This window comes from Scomber japonicus, chromosome 10 (genome assembly GCF_027409825.1).
Source record: "Scomber japonicus isolate fScoJap1 chromosome 10, fScoJap1.pri, whole genome shotgun sequence".
Lineage (NCBI taxonomy): Eukaryota > Metazoa > Chordata > Actinopteri > Scombriformes > Scombridae > Scomber > Scomber japonicus.
In genome coordinates this window covers 35,502,026-35,524,525 of record NC_070587.1, presented here as the reverse complement: position 1 = coordinate 35,524,525, position 22,500 = coordinate 35,502,026, and the positions used below count along the sequence as shown (strand labels likewise).

Sequence of the window (22,500 nt, the reverse complement as noted above, 5' to 3'; positions counted from 1 at the left end):
TTAACAGAATATATAATATAATAACCCCCCCCCCCCCTTCCCTCCTACAGTGGTTCAGTCCATCGTGTGACGAGCATCACGTGTTACCGTAACGCCTCTAACATGGCGTCCTTTAGAAACGCGCTGCGCTTTATTTCTCTCATTCTTCTCCACAAACAAACTTCACGCGCCGTCTGATCGATAACCAATCCGTTTGATATCGATACGTGACGTCACGCAGTCCGAGAGGAGTTTTATTTTGAAGTGTTTCCTGTCTCTTGGGTGAGTTACGGTACCGGCCCGGTGTGGTCCGAGCAGCGGGTATAAAACAGCTGATCGATCACAGCTGATCACTGAGGACAGATGGAGCAGCGGGGCTCGGAACCGGGACTGGTCCTGGTCTTCTGCGGGAAACGGAAGTCCGGGAAAGACTTTGTGACGGACCTGATCATGAACCGGTAAACTATCGATCACCGATCAATTACTATCTGATCAGCGTCTGACTTCAGATCGATATTTGACACTTTCAGTGAAAAGTTAAAGTCTAGTCTGTTTACATGACGTCACTGAATCGATATTAATATTAATATAATATTCTTCATATTTAATCTTCTGTAGTTTAGGACCAGATGTTTGCTGCATCCTGCGTCTGTCCGGTCCTCTGAAACACCAGTACGCTGAGGTGAGACACTGACACGTCTCCATGGTTACGTTTTCCAAGGTTATGTCTCCATGGTTACGTCTCCATGGTCATGTCCCCATGGTTATGTCTCCATGGTTACGTCTCCATGGTTTCACTTCCATGGTTATGTCTCCACGATTATGTCTCCATGGTTACACCTCCACGGTTATGTCTCCATGGTTACGTCTCCACGGTTATGTCTCCATGGTTACGTCTCAACAGTTATGTCTCCGTGGTTACACCTCCATGGTTATGTCTCCATGGTTACGTCCCCACGGTTATGTCTCCACGGTTACATCTCCACGGTCATGTCTCCATGGTTACGTCTCCATGGTTACGTCTCCATGGTTACATCTCAAGGGTTACATCTCCATGGTTAGGTCTCCATGGTTACGGCTGAGTCATGCCGGTTGTGTGTGCTGGTCTTGCAGGAACACAGTCTGGACCTGGACCAGCTGCTGGGTCCTGGTCTCTATAAGGAACAGTATCGGGCCGATATGATTCGCTGGGGAGAAGACCGACGGCGCCAGGACCCTGGATTCTTCTGTCGCCTAGCAACCAGAGGAGCACGGCAACCTGTGTGGGTATGTAGCAACTGACTCTCAACACCATAGCAACCAGTCAGCAACACCATAGCAACCAGTCAGCAACACCATAGCAACCAACCAGCAACACCATAGCAGCTGACTCTCAACACCATAGCAACCAGTCAGCAACACCATAGCAACTGACTCTCAACACCATAGCAACCAGTCAGCAACACCATAGCAACCAACCAGCAACACCATAGCAACTGACTCTCAACACCATAGCAACTGACTGGAAAGACTGTAGCAAGCACTGAGGTGGTCAGGTGCTGAGTGATGCTCTGCTCTGATTGGTCAGGTGGTGAGTGATGCTCTGCTCTGATTGGTCAGGTGGTGAGTGATGCGCGGCGGCTGTCAGACCTACAGTGGTTCTGGTCGGAGTTTCCTCGACAGACTCGATGTGTCAGAGTTCAAAGTTCAGAAAACACCAGGAAACAGAGGGGGTGGAGCTTCACCGCAGGTAACACCACCTGTCTCTCTACCTGTCTGTCTCTCTGGTGTGTTGACCTGTCTGTCTCTCTACCTGTCTGTCTCTCAGGTGTGTTGACCTGTCTGTCTCTCTACCTGTCTGTCTCTCAGGTGTTTTGACCTGTCTGTCTCTCTACCTGTCTGTGTCTCCGGTGTGTTGACCTGTCTGTCACTCTACCTGTCTGTCTCTCTACCTGTCTGTCTCTCAGGTGTGTTGACCTGTCTGTCTCTCTACCTGTCTGTCTCTCTGCGGTGTGTTGACCTGTCTGTCACTCTACCTGTCTGTCTCTCTACCTGTCTGTCTCTCTGCGGTGTGTTGACCTGTCTGTCTCTCTACCTGTCTGTCTCTCTGGTGTGTTGACCTGTCTGTCTCTCTACCTGTCTGTCTCTCTGGTGTGTTGACCTGTCTGTCTCTTCGGTGTGTTGACCTGTCTCTCTGGTGTGTTGACCTGTCTGTCTCTCTACCTGTCTGTCTCTTCGGTGTGTTGACCTGTCTGTCTCTCTGGTGTGTTGACCTGTCTGTCTCTCTACCTGTCTGTCTCTCTGGTGTGTTGACCTGTCTGTCTCTCTGGTGTGTTGACCTGTCTGTCTCTCTACCTGTCTGTCTCCCAGGTGTGGACGATGCAGAGTCGGAGTGCGGGTTGGACAGCGGCGTTGACTTTGATTGGATCATCACTAACGAGGCCGACGCCCCCTCGTTAGAGGAGCAGCTGCAGCCAATCCTGACGCTGGCTCGGGAAGCAGCGACATCAGCTGATCGGACGTGAAGTCGGTCTGCAGCTCGTCAGGTCGATGACATCATCACGTCAGGTCGATGACATCATCATCACTTGCCTTAGAACATTTTAAATTTTAACATTTTATATTTTAGTTTAAAATCATGAAACTTTATTCTTGTACTTCAGAACATTAATAAAATTAAACTTGAAAACTTCAATCTTTGTGTTGTTGTTCCTTCCTCCCTCCCTCCTTTCCTTCCTTCCTCCCTTTCTTTATTTTTCCCTTCGTTCTTCCCCTCCTCCACACTTCTTTCCTCACTTCCTTCCTTCTCTCCGTACTTCCTTCCTCTTTCCTCCCTCCCTCCTTTCCTTCCTATTTTCCTCCCTCCCTTCTTACTCCTTTCCTTACTTCCTTCCTCTTTCCTCCCTCCCTCCTTACTCCTTTCCTTCCTTCCTCCCTCCCTCCTTACTCCTTTCCTTCCTCCCTCCCTCCTTACTCCTTTCCTTCCTTCCTTCCTCCCTCCCTCCTTACTCCTTTCCTCCCTCCCTCTTGTTCATCTGTCCGTCATTATTTCAACATGAGAGGAAACTTTTATTCTGAAGGTCTGCAGGTGAGGTAGTTTCCTGTGAGCTCAGATACAGATGGAGATTTTAATTAAAATGTAAAATCATTAAAGTTACATTTCCTGCTTTTTCCTTTATTAACAAATAATGAATCTATTAATATTCATAGATGTGTTAAAGTTTCACTCCTTCACAATAAAGTTTCACTCCTTCAAAATAAAATCAGTTTCATCACTAGAATCATGATTGAAGACGAGCAGCCATGTTGGATCTACATACCAGTGACGGTGCTTTTATTTTATAAAATCTTGCGGTCACATGATTTATTACAATGAGCGATGACATCAGCGCAGCGATGACGTCATCGCCGGCCTCCAGATAAAAACATTTTAAACTTTTTATTTATGTCATCAGGTCAAAGGTCGCCTGGGGAAAAAAAATAGGCGAGGGTAGAGGAGGGGTGGGGGGGGCGTGTCTCTCTGTGTGATCTCTTATTGGCCCCTGGCAGTGAAATGACTCACTGTGATTGGCTGATCCCATAAACCACGCCCCCTGCCCCTTGTCCCGCCCCCCTAGGAACACAGATACTCTATCATTGGCTAACAGGACACCGGCTAAATCAATCAATCAATTATTATTATTAATTACTGAAGCAAAGAAAACAAGTCAAAGTAACGACAAACCGTTAAAACAAACACTCAGAGCTTCGTTAGTCGTTCATTAATATTCATTAGTTCATTAATTAGTTCTTCAATTAGCTCATTAATTAGTTAACGAGGGAATGGCTGTAAGTCACTGCTGTTAGAATCCCTTATAGAAAATAACTAACTCCCAGCATCCTCGTCTGGCCTTCCTCTGGCTGTAGTGGGGGGGGGGGGGGTTGGCAACATCAGGGAGGAGGAGGAGGAGGAGGAGGAAGAGGAGGAGGGCCAGACATGAGGAGTAAATTAAAGCAACACTTCAAATGTGACTTAAAGGTTTAGAGAAGGAATGTGTGAAAGCAGGAATCATTCAGAGAGCAGTCTGCACCTCCTCCCACCTCCTCTCTGACACCTCCCCTCACATCCACCTGCAGCAGGAGGAGGAGGAGGGCAAGGAGGAAGAAGAGGAGCAGGAAGTGCAAGAGGAATGTTTTGGCCACATAGCTCCCAACATCAACTCAGAGGGAGCAGAGAGGAGGAGGAATGTGCACCTCCCCAACACCTCCCTCACATCCACCAGGAGGAGGAGAGGAGAGGAGGAGGGGGAGGAAGAGTATAGGAGGTGCAAGAGGAATGTTTTGGCCACACATTATTTCCCAACTCAGGCAGCAGAGAGGAGAGAGGAGGAGTCTGCACCTCCCTCACTCCCACCAGGAGGAGGTGGAGGAGGAGGAGGAGTAAAAGTATAAGGAGGAGCAGGTTGAGCAAAGAGGAAAACGGAAAAAAAAATTTGGCCACAGTTCCCGACATCAACTCAGGCAGCAGAGAGGAGGTGTTGGGGGGGTGGGGGGGTGGGGGAGGAGGTTCAGCAGGAGTTGAGCTCCTCCATGGTCTGATTCAAAGTGGCCTGAAGCTCCATGTTGGCGTTCCTGGCTGAAGTCAGAGCGTCTGAAACACAGAGAGGAGAGAGGAGTGAGGAGGAGGAGTGAGGAGTGAGGAGTGAGGGGGAGAGGGGAGAGAGAGGAGTGAGGAGTGAGAGGAGGAGGACAGAGGAGAGAGGAGTGAGGAGAGAGAGGAGTGAGAGGAGGAGGAGAGAGGAGAGAGGAGTGAGGAGAGAGAGAGGAGTGAGAGGAGGAGGAGAGAGGAGAGAGGAGTGAGGAGAGGAGAGGAGAGGAGAGGAGAGAGAGGAGAGAGAGGAGAGGAGGAGAGGAGGAGAGGAGAGGAGAGAGGACAGGAGAGAGGACAGGAGAGAGCAGAGAGAGGAAGGAGAGGAGAGAGAGGAGAGGAGGAGAGAGGAGAGGAGGAGAGAGGAGAGGAGGAGGAGGAGTCATTCTGAGTCTCACCTTCCAGTCCATCGATAGTTTTCTCCAGTTTGGCCACAGAACGCTCCGCAAACTCAGCTCTGGTCTCAGCCTGGACAGGAAGTGAACAGTTCGTAAACAGGAAGTGAACAGGTGGTAAACAGGAAGTGAGCAGGGGATAAACAGGAAGTGAACAGGTGGTAAACAGTAAACAGGAAGTTAACAGGTGGTAAACAGGAAGTGAGCAGGTGGTAAACAGTAAACAGGAAGTGAGCGGGTGGTAAACAGGAAGTGAACAGGTGGTAAACAGGATGTTAAAGGGTGGTAAACAGGAAGTGAGCAGGGGATAAACAGGAAGTGAGCAGGTGGTAAACAGGAAGTGAACAGGTGGTAAACAGGAAGTGAACAGGTGGTAAACAGGAAGTGAACAGGTGGTAAACAGGAAGTGAGCAGGTGGTAAACAGTAAACGGGAAGTGAGCGGGTGGTAAACAGGAAGTGAACAGGTGGTAAACAGTAAACAGGAAGTGAGCAGGTGGTAAACAGTAAACAGGAAGTGAACAGGTGGTAAACAGGAAGTGAGCAGGTTTCCTCACCTCCTTCAGTTTGTTGCTCAGGTTCTTGATCTCCTCCTCGTACCTGTCCTCCTTCAGAGAGTACTGACACACACACACACACACACAGCAGCCAATCAGAGAGCAGCAGGTGTGACCAGGTGACACCCAGCAGGTAAACACATGTCAGGTGATTAAAGCCCCCCCCCCCCTCCCCCCCTATGACCTCCTACCTTCTCAGCCTGAGCCTCCAGAGACTTTGAACCAGTGAAGACAGTTTTCAGCTCCTCCTCCAGCACTCGACACTTACTGCAGGTCAAAGGTCAAAAGTCACACACACACTGAGTCCTCCCGTCACCGCGGTAACCGAGGTCAGGTGATTATTTGGTGTGTGTGCGGTGTTGTGAGTGATTCTGTCTCTGTGTTATTTGGTGTCGGGTGTTGTGAGTGATTCTGTCTCTGTGTTATTTGGTGTCACTGAGTGATCCCGTCTCTGTGTCATTTGGTGTCACTGAGTGATCCCGTCTCTGTGTCATTTGGTGTCACTGAGTGATCCCGTCTCTGTGTCATTTGGTGTCACTGAGTGATCCCGTCTCTGTGTCATTTGGTGTCACTGAGTGATCCCGTCTCTGTGTCATTTGGTGTCGGGTGTTGTGAGTGATCCCGTCTCTGTGTCATTTGGTGTCACTGAGTGATCCCGTCTCTGTGTCAATTGGTGTCACTGAGTGATCCCGTCTCTGTGTCATTTGGTGTCTGTGTTATTTGGTGTCGGGTGTTGTGAGCGATCCCGTCTCTGTGTCATTTGGTGTCACTGAGTGATCCCGTCTCTGTGTCATTTGGTGTCTCTGTGTCATTTGGTGTCTCTGTGTCATTTGGTGTCTCTGTGTCATTTGGTGTCTCTGTGTCGTGAGCGATCCCGTCTCTGTGTTATTTGGTGTCGGGTGTCGTGAGCGATCCCGTCCCTGTGTTATTTGGTGTCAGGTGTCGGGTGTTGTGAGCAATCCCATCTCCGTGTTATTTGGTGTCTCTGTGTTATTTGGTGTCGGGTGTTGTGAGCGATCTTGTCTCTGTGTCATTTGGTGTTGGGTGTTGTGAGCGATCTTGTCTCTGTGTTATTTGGTGTCGGGTGTTGTGAGCGATCCCGTCTCTGTGTTATTTGGTGTCGGGTGTTGTGAGCGATCCCGTCTGTGTCATTTGGTGTCGGGTGTCGTGAGTGATCTTGTCTCTGTGTTATTTGGTGTCGGGTGTCGTGAGCGATCCCGTCTGTGTCATTTGGTGTCGGGTGTCGTGAGCGATCCCGTCTGTGTCATTTGGTGTCGGGTGTTGTGAGCGATCCCGTCTCTGTGTCATTTGGTGTCGGGTGTCGTGAGTGATCTTGTCTCTGTGTTATTTGGTGTCGGGTGTCGTGAGCGATCCCGTCTGTGTTATTTGGTGTCGGGTGTCGTGAGCGATCCCGTCTGTGTCATTTGGTGTCGGGTGTTGTGAGCGATCCCGTCTCTGTGTTATTTGGTGTCGGGTGTCGTGAGCGATCCCGTCTGTGTTATTTGGTGTCGGGTGTCGTGAGTGATCCCGTCTCTGTGTTATTTGGTGTCTTTGGCAGCTTAAGGTCATGCAGAGAGCAGCAGGCGGAGGAGCTGAAGCAGTAGCTTATAAAAGGTCAGAGGTCATGAGAGGAAGCAGGAGGTGATCCTCTGGGTGGGGAGGGGGGGGGAAATCAGGTGACCCTCAGTACCTTGTCCTCAGAGGCCTGCAGGCTCTTCAGTGATTGGTCGAAACTCCTCAGCTGGTCCTCCAACCTCCGTACCTTGCTGTTAGACGGGGGGAGCAGCAGGTGACAGACAGAGAGGGAGCAGGACAGATGAAGCAGGGGCATGCAGCGGCGGGCCGACATGTTTCCATGGAAACGGACAGGAAGAGAAAAGACGGATGCACAGAGCAGTTAGTGAAGCAGTGTGACATCATCATAGTGACATCATCACCAGTCTGATTACAGCTCCTTTCTCTGAGCAGTAGCAGAAGCAGATTCATGCAGCTGTTAGACATGCATGTGTGTGTGTGTATGTATATATGTGTGTAGTTGTGTGTGTGTGTGTGTGTGTGTGTATGTGTGTGTGTGTGTGTGTAGTTGTGTGTGTGTGTGTGTGTGTGTGTGTGTGTGTGTGTGTGTGTGTGGTAACCTCTCGGACTGCTCGGCTCTCTCTTCAGCTCGTTCCAGCTCTCCTTCAACCATCACCAGCTTACGAGCCACCTGTCAATCACACACACAGGATTCATATATGCAACTGTGTGTGTGTGTGTGTGTGTGTGTGTGTGTGTGTGTGTGTGTGGTACAGGTGTGTCTGTGTGTGTGTGTGTGTCTGTGTCTCTGTGTGTGTGTGTGTGTGTGTGTCTCTCTGTGTGTGTGTGTCTGTGTGTCTGTGTGTGTGTGTCTCTGTGTGTACGTGTGTGTGTGTGTGTCTCTCTGTGTGTGTGTGTCTGTGTCTGTGTGTGTGTGTGTGTGTGTGTGTGTGTGTGTGTTACCTCTTCATATTTGCGGTCGGCCTCCTCAGCGATCTGTTTAGCTTCTCTCAGCTGAAGCTCCAGCAGCTCCATCTTCTCCTCATCCTTCAGAGCTCTGTTCTCTATCACCTTCATCCCTCTGACACACACACACACACACACACACACACACACACACACACACACACACACACACATTATACACACATATTACACAATAAACTTATATACTTCAGCTGTGTTCACACATAACCCTACCATCCTACCAGGATCACTGCGGTCGCTGATATTGTATTCCTTGGGACATGCAGACACTTGTACCCACACACTCACTCTTTTATGTACTCTCACACTTTCCTTCACTCCGTCTATTCCCCCTGCTAACCCCCATTACCCCTCTGTGCTGACAGAGAGCTTTTCCTCTTTTCTCTCCTGCCGCCTCTCAAACACACCCCTCCCCTTCTTCACTCTTTTCCTCTGCACTCCCTTAGACTCTTAGTGCCTGTTTTGCTCATCCCCCGATCCTATCTATGTGTCATTCTGCAGCTCTCTGTGTCTTCAAAATGAACTTGGAGTTATTTTGCTGTCAGCTTTAGTCTGGTGACCCAAGCAGTGACAGCAAGTGAGAAAATAAAATCCACAACCCCTTAGACAGTAACTAAGTCTACTAAGGTGTGTGTGTGTGTGTGTGTGTGTGTGTGTGTGTGTGTGTGTGTGTGTGTGTGTCTGACCTCTCGCTCTCATCAGCTGACTTCTCCACCTCCTCCAGCTTGTGCAGAGCGGTGGCGAGTCTCTCCTGAGCTCGGTCCAGGTTGTCTTCACTCAGCTGCAGACGCCGACTCAGAGCCGACACCTCAGACTCTGCCTGCAACACACGCACACGCACACGCACACGCACACACGCACACACACACACGCACGCACGCACAAACACACACACAAGCGCGCACATCAGCTCACCTGGTCCACAGGTAAGAGACCAGAGTACTGCAGCACACAGAACTGGAGCTTTTTTTAAATCTCATTTTAATGTTGCAAGCCTTTTTGTCCCTTCTCCTCCCCCGTAGACGGCTCCTCTAGCTGTAGCGCTATGCTTTGAAGTGGCCTCCTGCAGTAAACCTACCGCGCTGATGGAAAGTAAGAGAGCTACTGGACTTTTGAACGGCTTGTTTGACTTTAAAACACTTCCAGACGCTTCAGTTGACAAGTCAAAAGTAAAATGCAACCTGTGTCAAACGGAGTTTAACTACCACCGGAGTACGTGGAGTTTGAGTTAGCACCTCCACGCTAAACACCCAGGTGCAGCCAAGCCAGCCTCAGCTCCACCAAAGGAGCATTTTGGAGTGTGGGAGTCGCAGCAGAGCCGTGATTGATTCCCAGTTAAGACACTCTGGTAAGAAATGCTTTACATTATGGGCTTAAAACTGCCTTCAAATGGAAAATAACAGGATTTTAAACATGAGATTCAAAACGACATTAATCACGATTAACTATGGAAACTCTGCGATTAATCGCGATTAAAAAAATGAATCGTTTGACAGCCCTAGTTTAGAATCATGCTGCATTTCTTGTCTATTCAGCTTAATTAATTTTCCCTCCCAGCAGCTTTTTATCTGTTGCTTAACTCAACACACAGCAGAACATGAGCAGAGATATTAGAGCTGAGCTGGTTACCATGACGACAGTGTACACATCACTTCCTGGTTTATAATAATCAGTCAGTAAACTCAGCATCGTCTGACGCAGGCTGGAAACTTCAAACATTTCACCATGTGTTTCAGCTTCCTGTCAAACTCACGGAGCTGCAGCCACTTCCTGTCTAAGCTTTTCAAAATAAAACCTTTCCTATTGTGTGCTATCATTATTATTATTATTAAAAATTGCTTCGTTTGGCCCCTAAAATCATAATCACCATCAAATTTGGATTAACTGAGGAACAGGTGTGTGTGTGTGTGTGTGTGTGTGTGTGTGTGTGTGTGTGTGTGTGTGTGTGTGTGTGTGTGTGTGTGTGTGCGTGCGTTACCTGTTCTCTGATCCTCTTCTCATCCTCCACCTGTCTCTGGAGGTTCTCCGCCCGTTCCTCGGCCTCCTCCGCCTGGCCCTGCAGAACCTTGATCTTCTTCTTCACCGCATCGATGCTGTTCACGCCGCTACTCATCTTCTTCTTCTTCTGCTGCTGCTGGAGGACCAACAACAGCTGATTACTTTAGAGTCAAAGCCTGACACACACACACAGACACACACACACAGACACACACACACATTGAAGAAACAATTCTTATTTTAACCCTCCTGTTGTCTTCGAGTCAAGGAAGGAAGGAAGGAAGGGAGGAAGGAAGGAAAGGAGGGAGGAAGGGAGGAAGGGAGGAAGGAAGAAAGAAGGAAAGGAGGGAGGAAGGGAGGAAAGGAAAGGAAAGAAGGAAGGAAAGGAGGGATGAAGGAAGGAAGGAAGGGAGGAAAGGACAGGAAAGGAAGGAAGAAAGAAAGGTAGGAAAGATGGACAGAGGAAAGAAAGAGAGAAGGAGGGAGGGAGGAAAGAAGGAAGGGAGGAAGGAATAAGGAAAGAAGGAGTGAAGAAAGGGGGATGGAGGAAGTACAGACGGAAGGAAGGAAGGGAGGAAAGAAGAATAAGACGGTTGGTAACGTAACTGTGAGTATTTTTGAAGTTCATGTTGAAAATGAGGAAGGAAACCTGTGTGTGTGTGTGTGTGTGTGTCTCTCTGTGTGTGTGTGTGTGTGTGTCTGTGTCTGTGTGTCTCTCTCTGTGTGTGTGTGTGTGTGTGTGTGTGTGTGTCTGTGTGTCTCTCTGTGTGTGTGTGTGTGTGTTGATTAGTCAAGTCATCTCCACTCAGTGTGTCTCACTGGCAGCTGCTGATGTTTGGACAGCTCAGTTAGCTGTGTGTGTGTGAGTGAGTGAGTGAGAGACAGACAGAGAGAGCGAGAGAGACAGAGAGAGAGGGGGAGAGAGGGAGAGAGACAGAGAAGGAGAGAGAGAGAGACAGAGAGACAGAGAGAGAGAGAGACACAGAGAGACACAGAGAGAGAGAGAGAGAGAGGGAGAGAGAGAGACACAGAGAGAGAGAGAGACAGAGAGAGAGAGAGAGAGAGAGGGAGAGAGAGAGACACAGAGACACAGAGAGACAGAGAGAGAGAGAGAGAGAGGGATGTGTTATGTGCTATGTTCATCTGAAGATCACTGCAGGAAAATGTGTGTTAATATTTATTCTCTTTATAAATGATCAGCTGATAATAAATAAATCTATACTAGAGTTTATATACTCCTTAAAAAAGATGAACCGGAAATGACACGTTTGTTACAGACTGAGGCTGATAAATAATAATAATGAATTATATATTAGTACTATTATTTTTCTTTAGTTATGACTGAACTGAATTGACAGGTGTATCAGCAGGTGGTAATCAATAATCAATAATCGATAGTCTTCAGGCCTGGGTGATGAACAGGTGGCTCATCAACTGATCGATCTCTGATTACAGATTATTGATCAGCCTGAAACTTTTAACATTTTAATATATTTAGTGTTTGTCTCGTGCACTAGTTCTGTTTCATGCTCAGGGATTCACCAACTTTAATCCTGCTGTTATGACGTCAACGGCAGCACGATGACAAAAACACTTTTTAGGTTTTAGCCTGTTAGCTCCCGATGCTAACAGGCTAACAGCGGACCACCGCCCTGTTAGCGTGTTAGCTTGTTAGCTTCCCTCGCGGCTGACGCAGAGCAGGTGAGGAGGAGGGGGGGGTTATAAAGAGGGGGGGGGGTCAGAGTGCTTCTGTTCTTACCTGTCCTGAGTCTTCTGAGGAAATCACACCTGCGGCTCGTGCCCGGCTTCACCTGTCAAGAGTCACTTCCGCGTTAGCAAACGGGCTAACTAGCTGCTAGCCGTTGGCTGTAGTAGAGAGGCTGGTTCCGGTTCCGGTTCTGTTCCTGGCTGGTTCCGGTTCTGTTCCCGGCTGGTCGTGGCTGTAGCAGCGGGGTGAAGGCTCTGTGGTAGCCGGGTGAGGGTGTCTGTAGGTGGGGCAGGGTTAGTGTTACGGCTCGGTGTTTCTCTGGAGCTGCTGCTTCTGCTTCCTTATCTGGACACTCCCCAAAGGACACCCTTCCGGTTTAACTTCCCTCCAGAGGAAGTGACGCAACAGAAAGCGGTTGTTCAAAACGTATCTAAAAAGTGCCTGGTTCCAACATTTCAAAATAAAATAACACTCCATTTCAGCCCATGTATGCTCCAAGTAAGTATAAAATAATATATGTGTATTCAGAAACATGTTAAATAATAAAAACCCTTTATAATCATCAACATCTTCATCAGTAACTGGAAAAGAAATCCTCATAACTACTATCTTATTAAAACTATTAACTATTCATTTAACTCAAACACATGGCAATAGATACGGAGATAATCTGACCCAGAAACATATTAAATATTTTAATTTTTGTGCATTTTGGACCACTTTAGGAAAAGACATCAAATTTCAGAATAAAAGAGATTTGTAGATCTAGGTGTTAATCTTTGTCTCATAAATAATTATAAAAAACTTTAAACCTGCAGACTGAAATAATTCACCCTCCTGTTGTGTTCGAGTCAAGGAAGGAAGGGAGGAAGAACGAAGGAAAGGAGGGAGGAAGGAAGGGAGTAAAGGAAAGAAGGAAGGGAGGAAGGAAGGAAGGAGAGAGAGAGGAAGGAACGACAGAAGGAAGAAAGGGGGATGGAGGAAGGAAGGAAGGAAGGAAGGACGAAGGAAAGAAGGAAGGAAGGAAGGAAGGTAGGGGAGGAAGGACAGAAGGAATGAAGAAAGGGGGATGGAGGAAGGAAGGAAGGGAGGAAAGGAAATAAGGAAGGGAGGAAGGAAGGGCGGAGGAAAGAAGTAAGGAAGGAAGGAAGGTAGGAGAGAGGGAGGAAAGAAGGAAAGAAGAAAGGGAGGAAAGAGAGAAGAAGGAAACAAAGAGAGAAGGAGAGAGGAAGGACAGATGGAAGGAAGGAAGGAAGGAAGGAAGGAAGGAGCTGTAAACGTGAGTAATGTGTGAAAATAAAACCAGATAAAAGTTTTGCAGCTTTCTAAAGTAGTTTATGTTTCTATAACAGATTTAAACAGGATCATCATTTACTCTCACTTCCTGCATCAAAGGTTCAGTTAACCCTACTGTTGTCCTCAAGTCAAGGAAGGAAGGAGGAGGAAAGGAGGTAGGAAAGGAGGGAGGAAGGAAAGAAGGGAGGAAAGGAGGAAGGAAGGAAGGAAGGGAGGAAGAAGGAAGGGAGGGAGGAAGGAAGGAAAGGACGAAGGAGGGAGGAAGGGAGGACACGAGGGTTAATCCAAGGAGCTCACAGAGAGAAATAAATCACACTTTCAGCACTTTTATGTTAAAATCTTCTTTTTTTTTTTTTTTTTTACATTGTCTTCGTCTGCTTTGTGTTTAAAGTGAAATTAAAATAAAACATTTAAATGAGATTAAAAATCTAAAAATCATCCAGCTGAGCAGATTTCCATAAACAGAAACACACAAATAATAAAATCACATTAAAAACACAAAAAATCATTTACAAGCTTTTTTTTTTCCTTCTTCTTTTTTTTTTTTTTAAAGCAGAACAAATCTTTATACAAACACTAACTTTAAACATTTCTACTTCTTTTGAAGAGAGGGAGGGAAAAAAAAAATCTGAATCCAGCACATAGACAGACTCCAGCTTCAGTCTCACGATGCGTTCAGGGTCAGTCCGTTACTTTCAGTTGTTTCATTCATTAAGGTTCAGCTTCAGCGATGACGTCATTCGGGTTCCGTGATGACGTCATTCGGGTTCCGTGATGACGTCATTCGGGTTCCGTGATGACGTCATTCGGGTTCCGTGATGACGTCATTCGGGTTCCGAGATGACGTCACTAAGGTTCCGCGATGACATCACAGCAAACACATGGTTACAGTGAATGACAGTAAAAGACTGAAACGTGGTCGTTAACCCCCCCCCGCCTGCCGTCCTCTGATCCGCCATCGAAGCTCCACCGATAAATTTAAATTTATATTTAAACTCCTGAGCTTTTGGGTTAGTTTTTTTAAGTGTCGTCTTTAAACAGGACATTGTATTTTAACCCTCCTGTCCTCAGATCAAGGCAGGACAGAAGGAAGGAAAGGAGGAAGGAAGGAGGGAGGAAGGAAGGCAGGAAAGGAGTAAGGAGGAAAAGAGGAAGGAAGGAAGGAGAGAAGGAAGGGAGGAAGGAAGGAAGGAGGAAAGGAGTAAGGGAGGAAGGAAAGGAGGAAGGAGGGAGGAAAGGAGTAAGGAAGGAAGAAAGAAAGAAAGAAAGGAAGGAAGGAAGGAAGGAGGGAGGGAGGCAAGGAGTAAGAAGGAAAGGAGAAAGGAAGGAAGGAGAGAAGGAAAAGAGGAAGGAAGTAAGGAGAGAAGGAGGAGGGAGCAAAGAAAGACGGGGGGGAAGGAAAGAAGGAAAGGAGGAAGGAAGTAAGGAGAGAAGGATGGGAGGAAGGAAGGAAGGGAGGAACAGTCAAATGAGATGGGGTCAATTTGACCCGGGAGGACGACACGAGTCCTTTTGTCCTCAGATGTCTGATCAGCAGCTCAAACCTGCCGTCTGGTTTTTACTGTAATGAGCTTTTATCACCACTAGGAGGCACAAAGACGTAAAAGGTCAGAAAACCCAAAACGTAACGAGGTTAAAACATTTCATATTTAATCACTTTTCCATAAAGTCACATATTTAGTTTACTGACGTCATTTTATAAAAATTTACTTTATTATCAAACTGTGACCTAACCCTCAGTCTGACAGGAAGTGAATCATGTTTGACTTTAACAAACACTGATTCATCATTTTTCACCTTTTTTTTTTTTCAGACCAAACTATGAATCGATTAATTGAATCTCTCCTGTTCCGATATATATATTAATCTAAAGTTATATAAAGGAGGCATTTTAGCATCTTAGTCATCTTACACTCACACTATAAATGGTAAATGTGTAAAAATTAGGGCTGTCAAACGATTAATCTTTTTTAATCGAGATTAATCGCAGAATTTCCATAGTTAATCGCGATTAATGGCGTTTTGAATTGCATGTTTAAAATCCTGTTAGCCGTCTACGGGGGAGTAGAAGGGACAAAAAGGCTTGCAACATTAAAATGCGATTTAAAAAAAATTAACTCGTTATGGATTGCATTAATCTAATCGCGATTAACGTGCTAACGCTGACAGCCCTAGTATATACATATGGTAATTGGATAGTTTTCCTCCCTATCTGGTGGCAGAGCGTCGGTGGAGCATCGGTGGAGGACAGAAGCAGGTGGACGGTTAACGAGGTTTGGATCAGAGTGAGCTGAACTCTCACAGCTGACGGACGTATTTAAGTGTTTCATTATATTAATATTAAGTATATTAAACGTGTTACATCATATCGTGTTTTCAAACATGTTTTTTTTTTTTTTTTGTTGGAGCTTCTTTTCTTCTTCTTCTTCTTCTGCAGCTTCTCAAGTAAATTCAGTTCAGCAGAATCTTCCAGCATCAACTAACCCGGACATCACACAGTGGTGTCCATGGCAACCGTGTCCGTTAGCGACCCCTCCCCCCGGTGGTGAGAGGCGGTACTGCAGCAGGAAGCCTTTTATCTCTTTTTATTTCTAACATGCAACAAAAGTCTCATGATTAAATTATTTTACTTCATTCAAGTTACCGATAAACCAACAGGAAGTCTCTACTGAGCATGCTCTATAGGCCCAAAATCACGTATGTAAGAGCAACGTCCAGGTCGCTACAGCAGGAGGCTGATTATTTGGCTTTTGGGTCCCGTATCCATGGTTACGCCCTCCACAGGGTCTCAGTAACGCACGAGCTGATTGGCTGATCCAGCTTCCTGTTGTATGACAAGTATAACACAGCCACGCTAACATGCTAATGAGCTAACAGACAGCTTCAGGCAAAACTGGTGAACTTTATTTTAAAACTTCTACGTTCACGCGTTTTATTCTGAAATTTAAAAAATATGACTTTTGGTTTCAGGTTCTTTTTTTTTTCTCTCTAATCTAACGATCCTAACGTCGGACTATACGTTTATAAATACGATTTAAACGGTTTCATCGTCACAAAAGATATAAAAAACATTTCAACATGATAACAGAGCGAGGCTGCGTCCTGGTCAGAACCACAGGCATTCTGGGTAGTGTAGTGTGGAGACCGCTAGTCTGCTTCAAACAAACTTCTTCGGAAACAATCCAACGCCACGTTTACGTTGGCGTCGCTGCTTCCTGTTTCCTGTTTTAACCAGCTGAGTTAGTGTCTCAACATTAGTATAACGCAGCGATGGTCACCGTGGTAACAACATCATCAGGCACCACTTCCTGTTCCCTAACCCTTCGCAGTGTGACGAACTTACACCCTAAACGTATTAAACGTGAGTTAACGTCTGCAGGGGGAACAGCTGGTTTATGGCTTTTTCTGGTTGCCATAGAAACGGCTATGACAGCTGACAGCTATGCGCTCTGATTGGTCGGCCGGGTGGAGGCTAAAACATTTAACTGTGTTTAAAATTAAATAAGTAAGGAAGTGAAAAACCGCTTCTTCAGGGGAGAATAAAAACGGATCTGATAAAGTATCGATAAAGTCTGTAAAGTTTCTGTAAAGTTGCCGTGAAGTCTGTAAAGTTTCTGTAAAGTTTGTAAAGTTGCTTTAAAGTCTGTAGAGTTTGTAAAGTTGCCGTAAAGTTTGTAAAGTTGCTGTAAAGTCTGTAAAGTTGCTGTAAAGTTTGTAAAGTTGCCGTAAAGTTTCTGTAAAGTTTCTGTAAAGTTGCCGTAAAGTCTGTAGAGTTTCTGTAAAGTCTGTAAAGCTGCTGTAAAGTCTGTAAAGCTGCTGTAAAGTTGCTGTAAAGTTTGTAAAGTTGCTGTAAAGTTTCCGTAAAGTTTGTAAAGTTTCCGTTAAGTTTGTAAAGTTGCTGTAAAGTCTGTAAAGTTGCTGTAAAGTTTCTTTTCTCAGGTAGAAACTCACGTGTGAAGCTGTTTGTTTGAAGCAGACATTTTTAAGTTTATCCTGCAGTAAATTAAAGGCGGGAACTCGCCCTCCCCCCCGCCCCCCCCCTCCTCTCAGCGGAGGCCCCGCCCACTCCAGCAGCTGTGGGCGGGGCTATGGGCTCTGATGTAAACAGGTCACATGGTTTGAACTTCCTGTGTACGGCAGCTGTGATCGTTTTGATTTGGTTTAAAAATAATAATAAAAAAAATCTTCTTCTTCTTTAAGACATCAACAGGAAGTGATGTCGTCGTCTCCCAAACACACAAGCCTGAGCTCTTCCTGGTCCTCTCTGTGACGTCACGGCGACATCACGGTGACATCACGTTAACTGGGGTCGGCGCCGCACTCGCTCTCCTCGGGAATGTCCTGCAGGTCTGAGAGGTCAGAGGTCACGTTACCATGGAGACCAAACACTGATCAATACCCTGACTGACTGATTGATTGATTGATTGATCGGTCCTACCTCTGGGGCTGTCAGAGCGAGGAGAGATCTTCACCACTTCCTCCTCTTCATCCTCATTTCCTTCCTGGACGCCGTCTAATTGGTCGTCGGGCTCCTGGCTGGCCAATGGGGCCAGGGGGCGGAGCTCCAGCTCTCTGCTGCCCCGCCTCCTGCTCACCTGCTGAGAGACACACCTGAGGTTAGCTTAGCTTAGCTTAGCGTATATCATTCTCTAAGTTTCCTTCAGTCAGAGCTGAAACTAATCAGGGTTATAAATTATTGTATTGTTGGTTTTATATCATTTAAATTACATTTGCACCATTTTTTACCAAAAGTAAGACTGAATCAGACTCAGACTCCTTCCTTCCTTCCTTCCTTCCTCCCTCCCTTCCTACCTTCCTTCTTTCTTCATTCTTTCCTTCCTTCCTGCCTTCCTTCCTTCCTTCCAAAGTTTTTATGGTTACACCACTTAGACATTTTTGCCATAATCCTCTAATATATTCTCCTTCCTTCCTTCCTTCCTTCCTTCCTTCCTACCTTCCTCCCTCCCTTCCTTCCTCCCTCCCTCCCTTCCTTTCTTCCTTTTTTTTGTCAACAACCCAATCAGCTGTTTCCTTTCCACTCACCTGTTCTCCTTTGATGACATCACCGGCGTCTCCGTTGCTCCGCCTCCTCCCGTGCTCCGCCCCCTCCTCTCTGGTCGGCCCCTCCCCCTTCAGACGCAGTCGTGTCACTTCCTCCTGCAGCAGCTCCAGCTGCCGGCGCAGCAGCCCCGCCTCGTCCATCCCCGCGTCCCGGGACATGGAGCGGCTGAGGCGGGGGGCGGGGGGGCCGAGGGGGCCGGGGGGGCCGAGGGGGGGCAGCACGGGCCCGGTCCTGAAACACAGCTCCAGGATCGAGTCCTGGCGAATCACGGCGGCCTGCAGAGCGTGCAGCTGCGTGCTCAGACTGACCAATCGCTGACGGACTTCCTGTAGAGAAGACAGACAGGTGATGCTCAGAGCACAGACAGGAAGCAGGAAACAGGAAGCAGGAAGCAGGAAGCAGGAAGCAGACTGAACTTATAGCAATCAGAGGTTAATTATCTAAATGAAACTTTACCTCGTTTAAGGTCTGCTCCTGCAGCTGGTTCCCGTTTCGGTCCTGAAACAAAAAGAGAAGGATGAAGATCTGTTTGGGTCCTTTCTGTCCTCGTGTCATCAAACTCAGACCCTCGTGTGATGATGTCATCAAACTCAGACCCTCGTGTGATGATGTCATCAAACTCAGATGGTTCTCATTCACAGAGAATCTCTTTGTCTCTTTTGACTGTTCCTTCTTTCCTTCCTCCCTCTTTCCATACTTCTTTCCTCACTTCTTTCTTTCCTTCCTTCCTTCCTTCTTTCCTCCCTCCCTTCCTCCTTTCCTTCTTCCCTTCCTTCCTTCCTCTTTTCCTCCATCCCTCCTTCCTTCTTTACTCCCTCCCTTCCTTTCTTCCTTCCTTCTTTCCTCCCTCTCTTCCTCCATTCCTTTCTTCCTTCATTCCTTCCTTTCCTCCTTCCTTCCTTCCTCCCTTCCTCCCTTCCTTCCTTCCTTCCTTCCTTGACCTGAGGACAACAGGAGGATTAAATAACTAAAGTATTAAAGTATATTAGACAACGTAGGTTATGAGCTCAGACAGGAAGTGTTTGAGGTTAAAGGTTAAAGGTCGTGATGTTTCTCACCTTTGAAGAACTCAACTCAAAAGAACCGTTCAGTGAACTCGAGTCTCCGTCTGAGAGAGAGAGAGAGAGAGAGAGAGGGAGGGAGAGAGAGAGAGAGAGAGAGAGAGAGAGTTTTATTTATTATTTATTAAGAGTCTCTAGTTGTAGTTTTTCATTGGTCGTTGGTCATGTGACTGTGACTCACTGCTGAGCTCCTGGTTGCCGTTGGTTACGGTGGATTTCTGGATGTGGGTTCCCGACAGCAGCTCGGTCAGTTTGTCCACTGGAGACACAAACACAGAGTCAGCTGACCGTCTCTCTGAGCACTTCCTGTACAGCAGCCAATCAGAGCCCTAACTTCACTTCCTGTGTAGCAGCCAATCAGAGCCCTACCTTCAGAGATGGAGCCGGTGAGCAGCGGCTCGGCCTGAGGAGCGTGAGGAGTGTCGGCTCTGAACAGGTTCCTGTTGGGCAGGGAGGAGGACGAGGAGGAGGAGGTGCGGGAGGAGGAGGTGCTGTCTTCTGCTCCTCGAGCTGTCGCCTCCATCAGGTCTGAAAACAGAGTCACTCGCTCCTGCAGGAGCTCCAGCACCTCCCTGTCCTTCTGCTGGATGTCCGCTGAGAGAGAGGAGGAGACATTAGAGCTGAGACAGGAGGAGGAGAAGACACAGGAGGAGGAGACACAGGAGGAGGAGGAAACACAGGAGGAGGTGATGGAGGAGGAGGTGTTTACCTTTCAGTCTTCGTAGTAGAGCTTTGTCTTCGGTCTCTATGAGAGGAAACTCTTCTCTGGACGGACAACTGGAGACAAAATACACAATACTGACTACACACAGTACTACACACTGTACTACACACAGTACTACTGAGTACTATAGAGTACTACAGAGTACTTTAGAGTACTACAGAGTACTAAAGAGTACTGCAGAATATTACAGAGTAGTACAGAGTACTACAGAGTAGTATAGAGTACTACAGAGTATTACAGAGTACTACAGAGTACTACAGAGTACTAGAGTAGTGTACCTGTGTGCAGCCTGCTGGATGCGGCTCATCCAGGTGCGGCGGTCGTCTTTAGACGCGGCGTGGAGCTCGTACATCTCAGGAGGAGACGAGTCACTGATCAGGTACATCCCTCGCTCCTGATTGGCTATGTCTCTCACCAGCAGGTTAGTCAGAGACACCACGGGAGGCTTGTCCTGAAAGGAGGAGAGAGAGGAGGTGAGAGGAGGTGTGAGGAGGTGTGAGGAGGTGTGAGGAGGTGAGAGGAGGAGGTGAGAGGAGGTGAGGAGGTGAGAGGAGGTGTGAGGAGGTGTGAGGAGGTGTGAGGAGGAGAGAGGAGGAGGTGAGAGGAGGAGAGGGGAGGTGTGAGGAGGAGAGAGGAGGTGTGAGGAGGTGGGAGGAGGTGTGAGGAGGTGAGAGGAGGTGTGAGGAGGTGTGAGGAGGTGAGAGGAGGTGTGAGGAGGTGGGAGGAGGTGTGAGGAGGTGAGAGGAGGTGTGAGGAGGTGTGAGGAGGAGGAGAGAGGAGGAGAGAGGAGGTGTGAGGAGGTGTGAGGAGGTGTGAGGAGGTGTGAGGAGGAGAGAGGAGGAGGTGAGAGGAGGAGAGGGGAGGTGTGAGGAGGAGAGAGGAGGTGTGAGGAGGTGGGAGGAGGTGTGAGGAGGTGAGAGGAGGTGTGAGGAGGTGTGAGGAGGTGAGAGGAGGTGTGAGGAGGTGTGAGGAGGTGTCAGGAGGTTTGAGGAGGTGTGAGGAGGTGTGAGGAGGTGGGAGGAGGTGGGAGGACGTGTCAGGAGGTGGGAGGAGGTGGGAGGAGGTGTGAGGAGGTGTGAGGAGGTGAGAGGAGGTGGGAGGAGGTGTGAGGAGGTGGGAGGAGGAGGTGTGAGGAGGTGAGAGGAGGTGAGAGGAGGTGTGAGGAGGTGGGAGGAGGTGAGAGGAGGTGGGAGGAGGTGTGAGGAGGTGGGAGGAGGAGGTGTGAGGAGGTGAGAGGAGGTGAGAGGAGGTGTGAGGAGGTGGGAGGAGGTGTGAGGAGGTGGGAGGAGGTGGGAGGACGTGTCAGGAGGTGGGAGGAGGTGGGAGGAGGTGTGAGGAGGTGAGAGGAGGTGGGAGGAGGTGTGAGGAGGTGAGAGGAGGTGGGAGGAGGTGTGAGGAGGTGGGAGGAGGAGGTGTGAGGAGGTGAGAGGAGGTGGGAGGAGGTGTGAGGAGGTGGGAGGAGGAGGTGTGAGGAGGTGAGAGGAGGTGAGAGGATGTGTGAGGAGGTGGGAGGAGGTGTGAGGACTCACTAGTGATGCGAAGGTGAACTTCTGATCTTTCTCCTGAAGGAAAACCAGGATGTCTGACATCAGCAGGACTTTAACATCTGGACACAAAGACAGAGGAGAGGGTCAGTGTGTAGCTCCTCCCACTCAGCTGAGTGACATCACACTGGAGTGACATCACAGCTGAGTGACATCACAGCCGAGTGACATCACACCTGAGTGACATCACAGCTGAGTGACATCACACCAGAGTGACATCAAACCTGAGTGACATCACACCGGAGTGACATCACAGCTGAGTGACATCACACCGGAGTGACATCACAGCAGGTGATCAGGTGACATCATCAGCCTACCTTTCATGCGGGAGCCTTGGACCTTCCAGTGCAGCGTCCCCTCGTGGAGCAGCTTCCTCCTCAGCAGCTCTCCTCCTCTGAACGCGCCTCCTCCCCGCACCTCCGCCTCGGCCCGCGGGTCCAGCCGGGCCTGCACCTCCTGCAGCCTCCTGTTCCGGTCCAGCTCCAGCACCTCCTGGTCCACGGAGCTCAGCAGCTTCTTCAGGTGGCACAGTGCCTTGCTCACAGTCTGCGCCTCCTCCTCGCTGCCTGCAGGTCAGAGGTCAGAGGTCAGGGGTCAGAGGTCAGAGGTCAGAGGTCAGGGGTCAGAGGTCAGGGGTGAGGGTTAGGTGAGAGGAGGACAGACAGGTGAGAGGAGGTGTGAGGAGGACAGACAGGTTCAGGGGTCAGAGGTCACATGTGAGGGGTCAGAGGTGAAGGTTCAGGGGTCAGAGGTGAGGGTTCAGGGGTCAGAGGTCACATGTGAGGGTTCAGGGGTCAGGGGTCAGGGGTTACCTTTGGTGTTGTCGAGGATCCTCTGGATGATGACGGGGTACTTTGTGATTCTCTGGGTCACCAGCAGGATGCATTCCTGGACGCCATGACGACGCAGCAACGGGCCACGGCAGACACGCTGAGCATTATGGGATGGAGAGAGACGAAGACATTAATAACCCTAACCCTTCAAACCAGTTCAAACCAGTTGAACCCGGTCCACTCGGTCCCGTTCTCACCCGGACGAACTGCTGCAGTCTTCTGTCTCGAGCGAACACT

General features: G+C 48.4%; 3 protein-coding genes across 5 annotated transcripts in view; 1 reads left to right on the top strand and 2 right to left on the bottom strand.

Annotated features, from left to right (window-relative positions):
- The first annotated feature begins 184 nt into the window (after positions 1 to 184).
- pmvk (phosphomevalonate kinase) lies at positions 185 to 2,653 on the top strand. The gene is made up of 5 exons (XM_053327861.1): positions 185 to 437; positions 598 to 661; positions 1,093 to 1,245; positions 1,579 to 1,708; positions 2,329 to 2,653. Exons 1-5 carry the CDS (start codon positions 343 to 345, stop codon positions 2,481 to 2,483), a joined length of 597 nt encoding a protein of 198 aa, XP_053183836.1. The 5' UTR covers positions 185 to 342; the 3' UTR covers positions 2,484 to 2,653.
- Positions 2,654 to 3,270: 617 nt separating this feature from the next.
- On the bottom strand, positions 3,271 to 12,134 carry LOC128367055 (tropomyosin alpha-4 chain-like). Of its 3 annotated transcripts, XR_008321901.1 has the most exons (10): positions 11,795 to 12,132; positions 10,016 to 10,171; positions 8,724 to 8,857; positions 8,014 to 8,131; positions 7,671 to 7,741; positions 5,727 to 5,802; positions 5,536 to 5,598; positions 4,984 to 5,053; positions 4,192 to 4,588; positions 3,271 to 4,031 (listed from the first exon to the last, which is right to left on the bottom strand). XR_008321901.1 is itself a non-coding variant. In XM_053327854.1 (9 exons), the coding sequence occupies exons 2-9, from the start codon at positions 10,148 to 10,150 to the stop codon at positions 4,506 to 4,508; spliced, it is 750 nt and encodes a 249-aa protein (XP_053183829.1). In that variant the 5' UTR covers positions 10,151 to 10,168; positions 11,795 to 12,134; the 3' UTR covers positions 3,271 to 4,505. The 3 variants fall into 3 exon arrangements, 2 of the variants coding, with proteins under 2 accessions (XP_053183829.1, XP_053183828.1); XM_053327854.1 differs by having other exon boundaries at positions 3,271 to 4,588; positions 10,016 to 10,168; positions 11,795 to 12,134; XM_053327853.1 differs by having other exon boundaries at positions 3,271 to 4,588.
- A 4,996-nt stretch (positions 12,135 to 17,130) lies between these two features.
- arhgef2 (rho/rac guanine nucleotide exchange factor (GEF) 2) overlaps positions 17,131 to 22,500 on the bottom strand; it is a 31,504-nt gene continuing 26,134 nt past the window's right edge. The window contains exons 9-21 of the mRNA XM_053327862.1: positions 22,461 to 22,500; positions 22,243 to 22,360; positions 21,748 to 21,996; positions 21,416 to 21,492; positions 20,165 to 20,337; positions 19,872 to 19,939; positions 19,532 to 19,756; positions 19,344 to 19,421; positions 19,160 to 19,209; positions 18,558 to 18,599; positions 18,083 to 18,427; positions 17,478 to 17,634; positions 17,131 to 17,388 (exon numbers count right to left, since the gene is read on the bottom strand). The exon at positions 22,461 to 22,500 is cut by the window's right edge and continues 86 nt beyond it. Coding sequence (XP_053183837.1) covers positions 17,339 to 17,388; positions 17,478 to 17,634; positions 18,083 to 18,427; positions 18,558 to 18,599; positions 19,160 to 19,209; positions 19,344 to 19,421; positions 19,532 to 19,756; positions 19,872 to 19,939; positions 20,165 to 20,337; positions 21,416 to 21,492; positions 21,748 to 21,996; positions 22,243 to 22,360; positions 22,461 to 22,500 — 1,672 coding nt within the window. The 3' untranslated portion in view covers positions 17,131 to 17,338. The remainder of the gene's footprint in view (positions 17,389 to 17,477; positions 17,635 to 18,082; positions 18,428 to 18,557; positions 18,600 to 19,159; positions 19,210 to 19,343; positions 19,422 to 19,531; positions 19,757 to 19,871; positions 19,940 to 20,164; positions 20,338 to 21,415; positions 21,493 to 21,747; positions 21,997 to 22,242; positions 22,361 to 22,460) is intronic.

What these genes read in the sequence shown, in the direction of transcription:
- pmvk (XM_053327861.1), top strand. Translation starts at nt 343, where the DNA reads ATGGAGCAGCGGGGCTCGGAACCGGGACTGGTCCTGGTCTTCTGCGGG. An exon ending in GAGCACGGCAACCTGTGTGG is followed by an intron (nt 1,246 to 1,578) that starts GTATGTAGCAAC and finishes CTGATTGGTCAG; the next exon opens with GTGGTGAGTGATGCGCGGCG. An exon ending in GGGGTGGAGCTTCACCGCAG is followed by an intron (nt 1,709 to 2,328) that starts GTAACACCACCT and finishes TCTGTCTCCCAG; the next exon opens with GTGTGGACGATGCAGAGTCG.
- LOC128367055 (XM_053327854.1), bottom strand. Translation starts at nt 10,150, where the DNA reads ATGAGTAGCGGCGTGAACAGCATCGATGCGGTGAAGAAGAAGATCAAG. An exon ending in AGAAGAGGATCAGAGAACAG is followed by an intron (nt 8,858 to 10,015) that starts GTAACGCACGCA and finishes CGTGTGTTGCAG; the next exon opens with GCAGAGTCTGAGGTGTCGGC. An exon ending in CCGACCGCAAATATGAAGAG is followed by an intron (nt 7,742 to 8,013) that starts GTAACACACACA and finishes TGTGATTGACAG; the next exon opens with GTGGCTCGTAAGCTGGTGAT.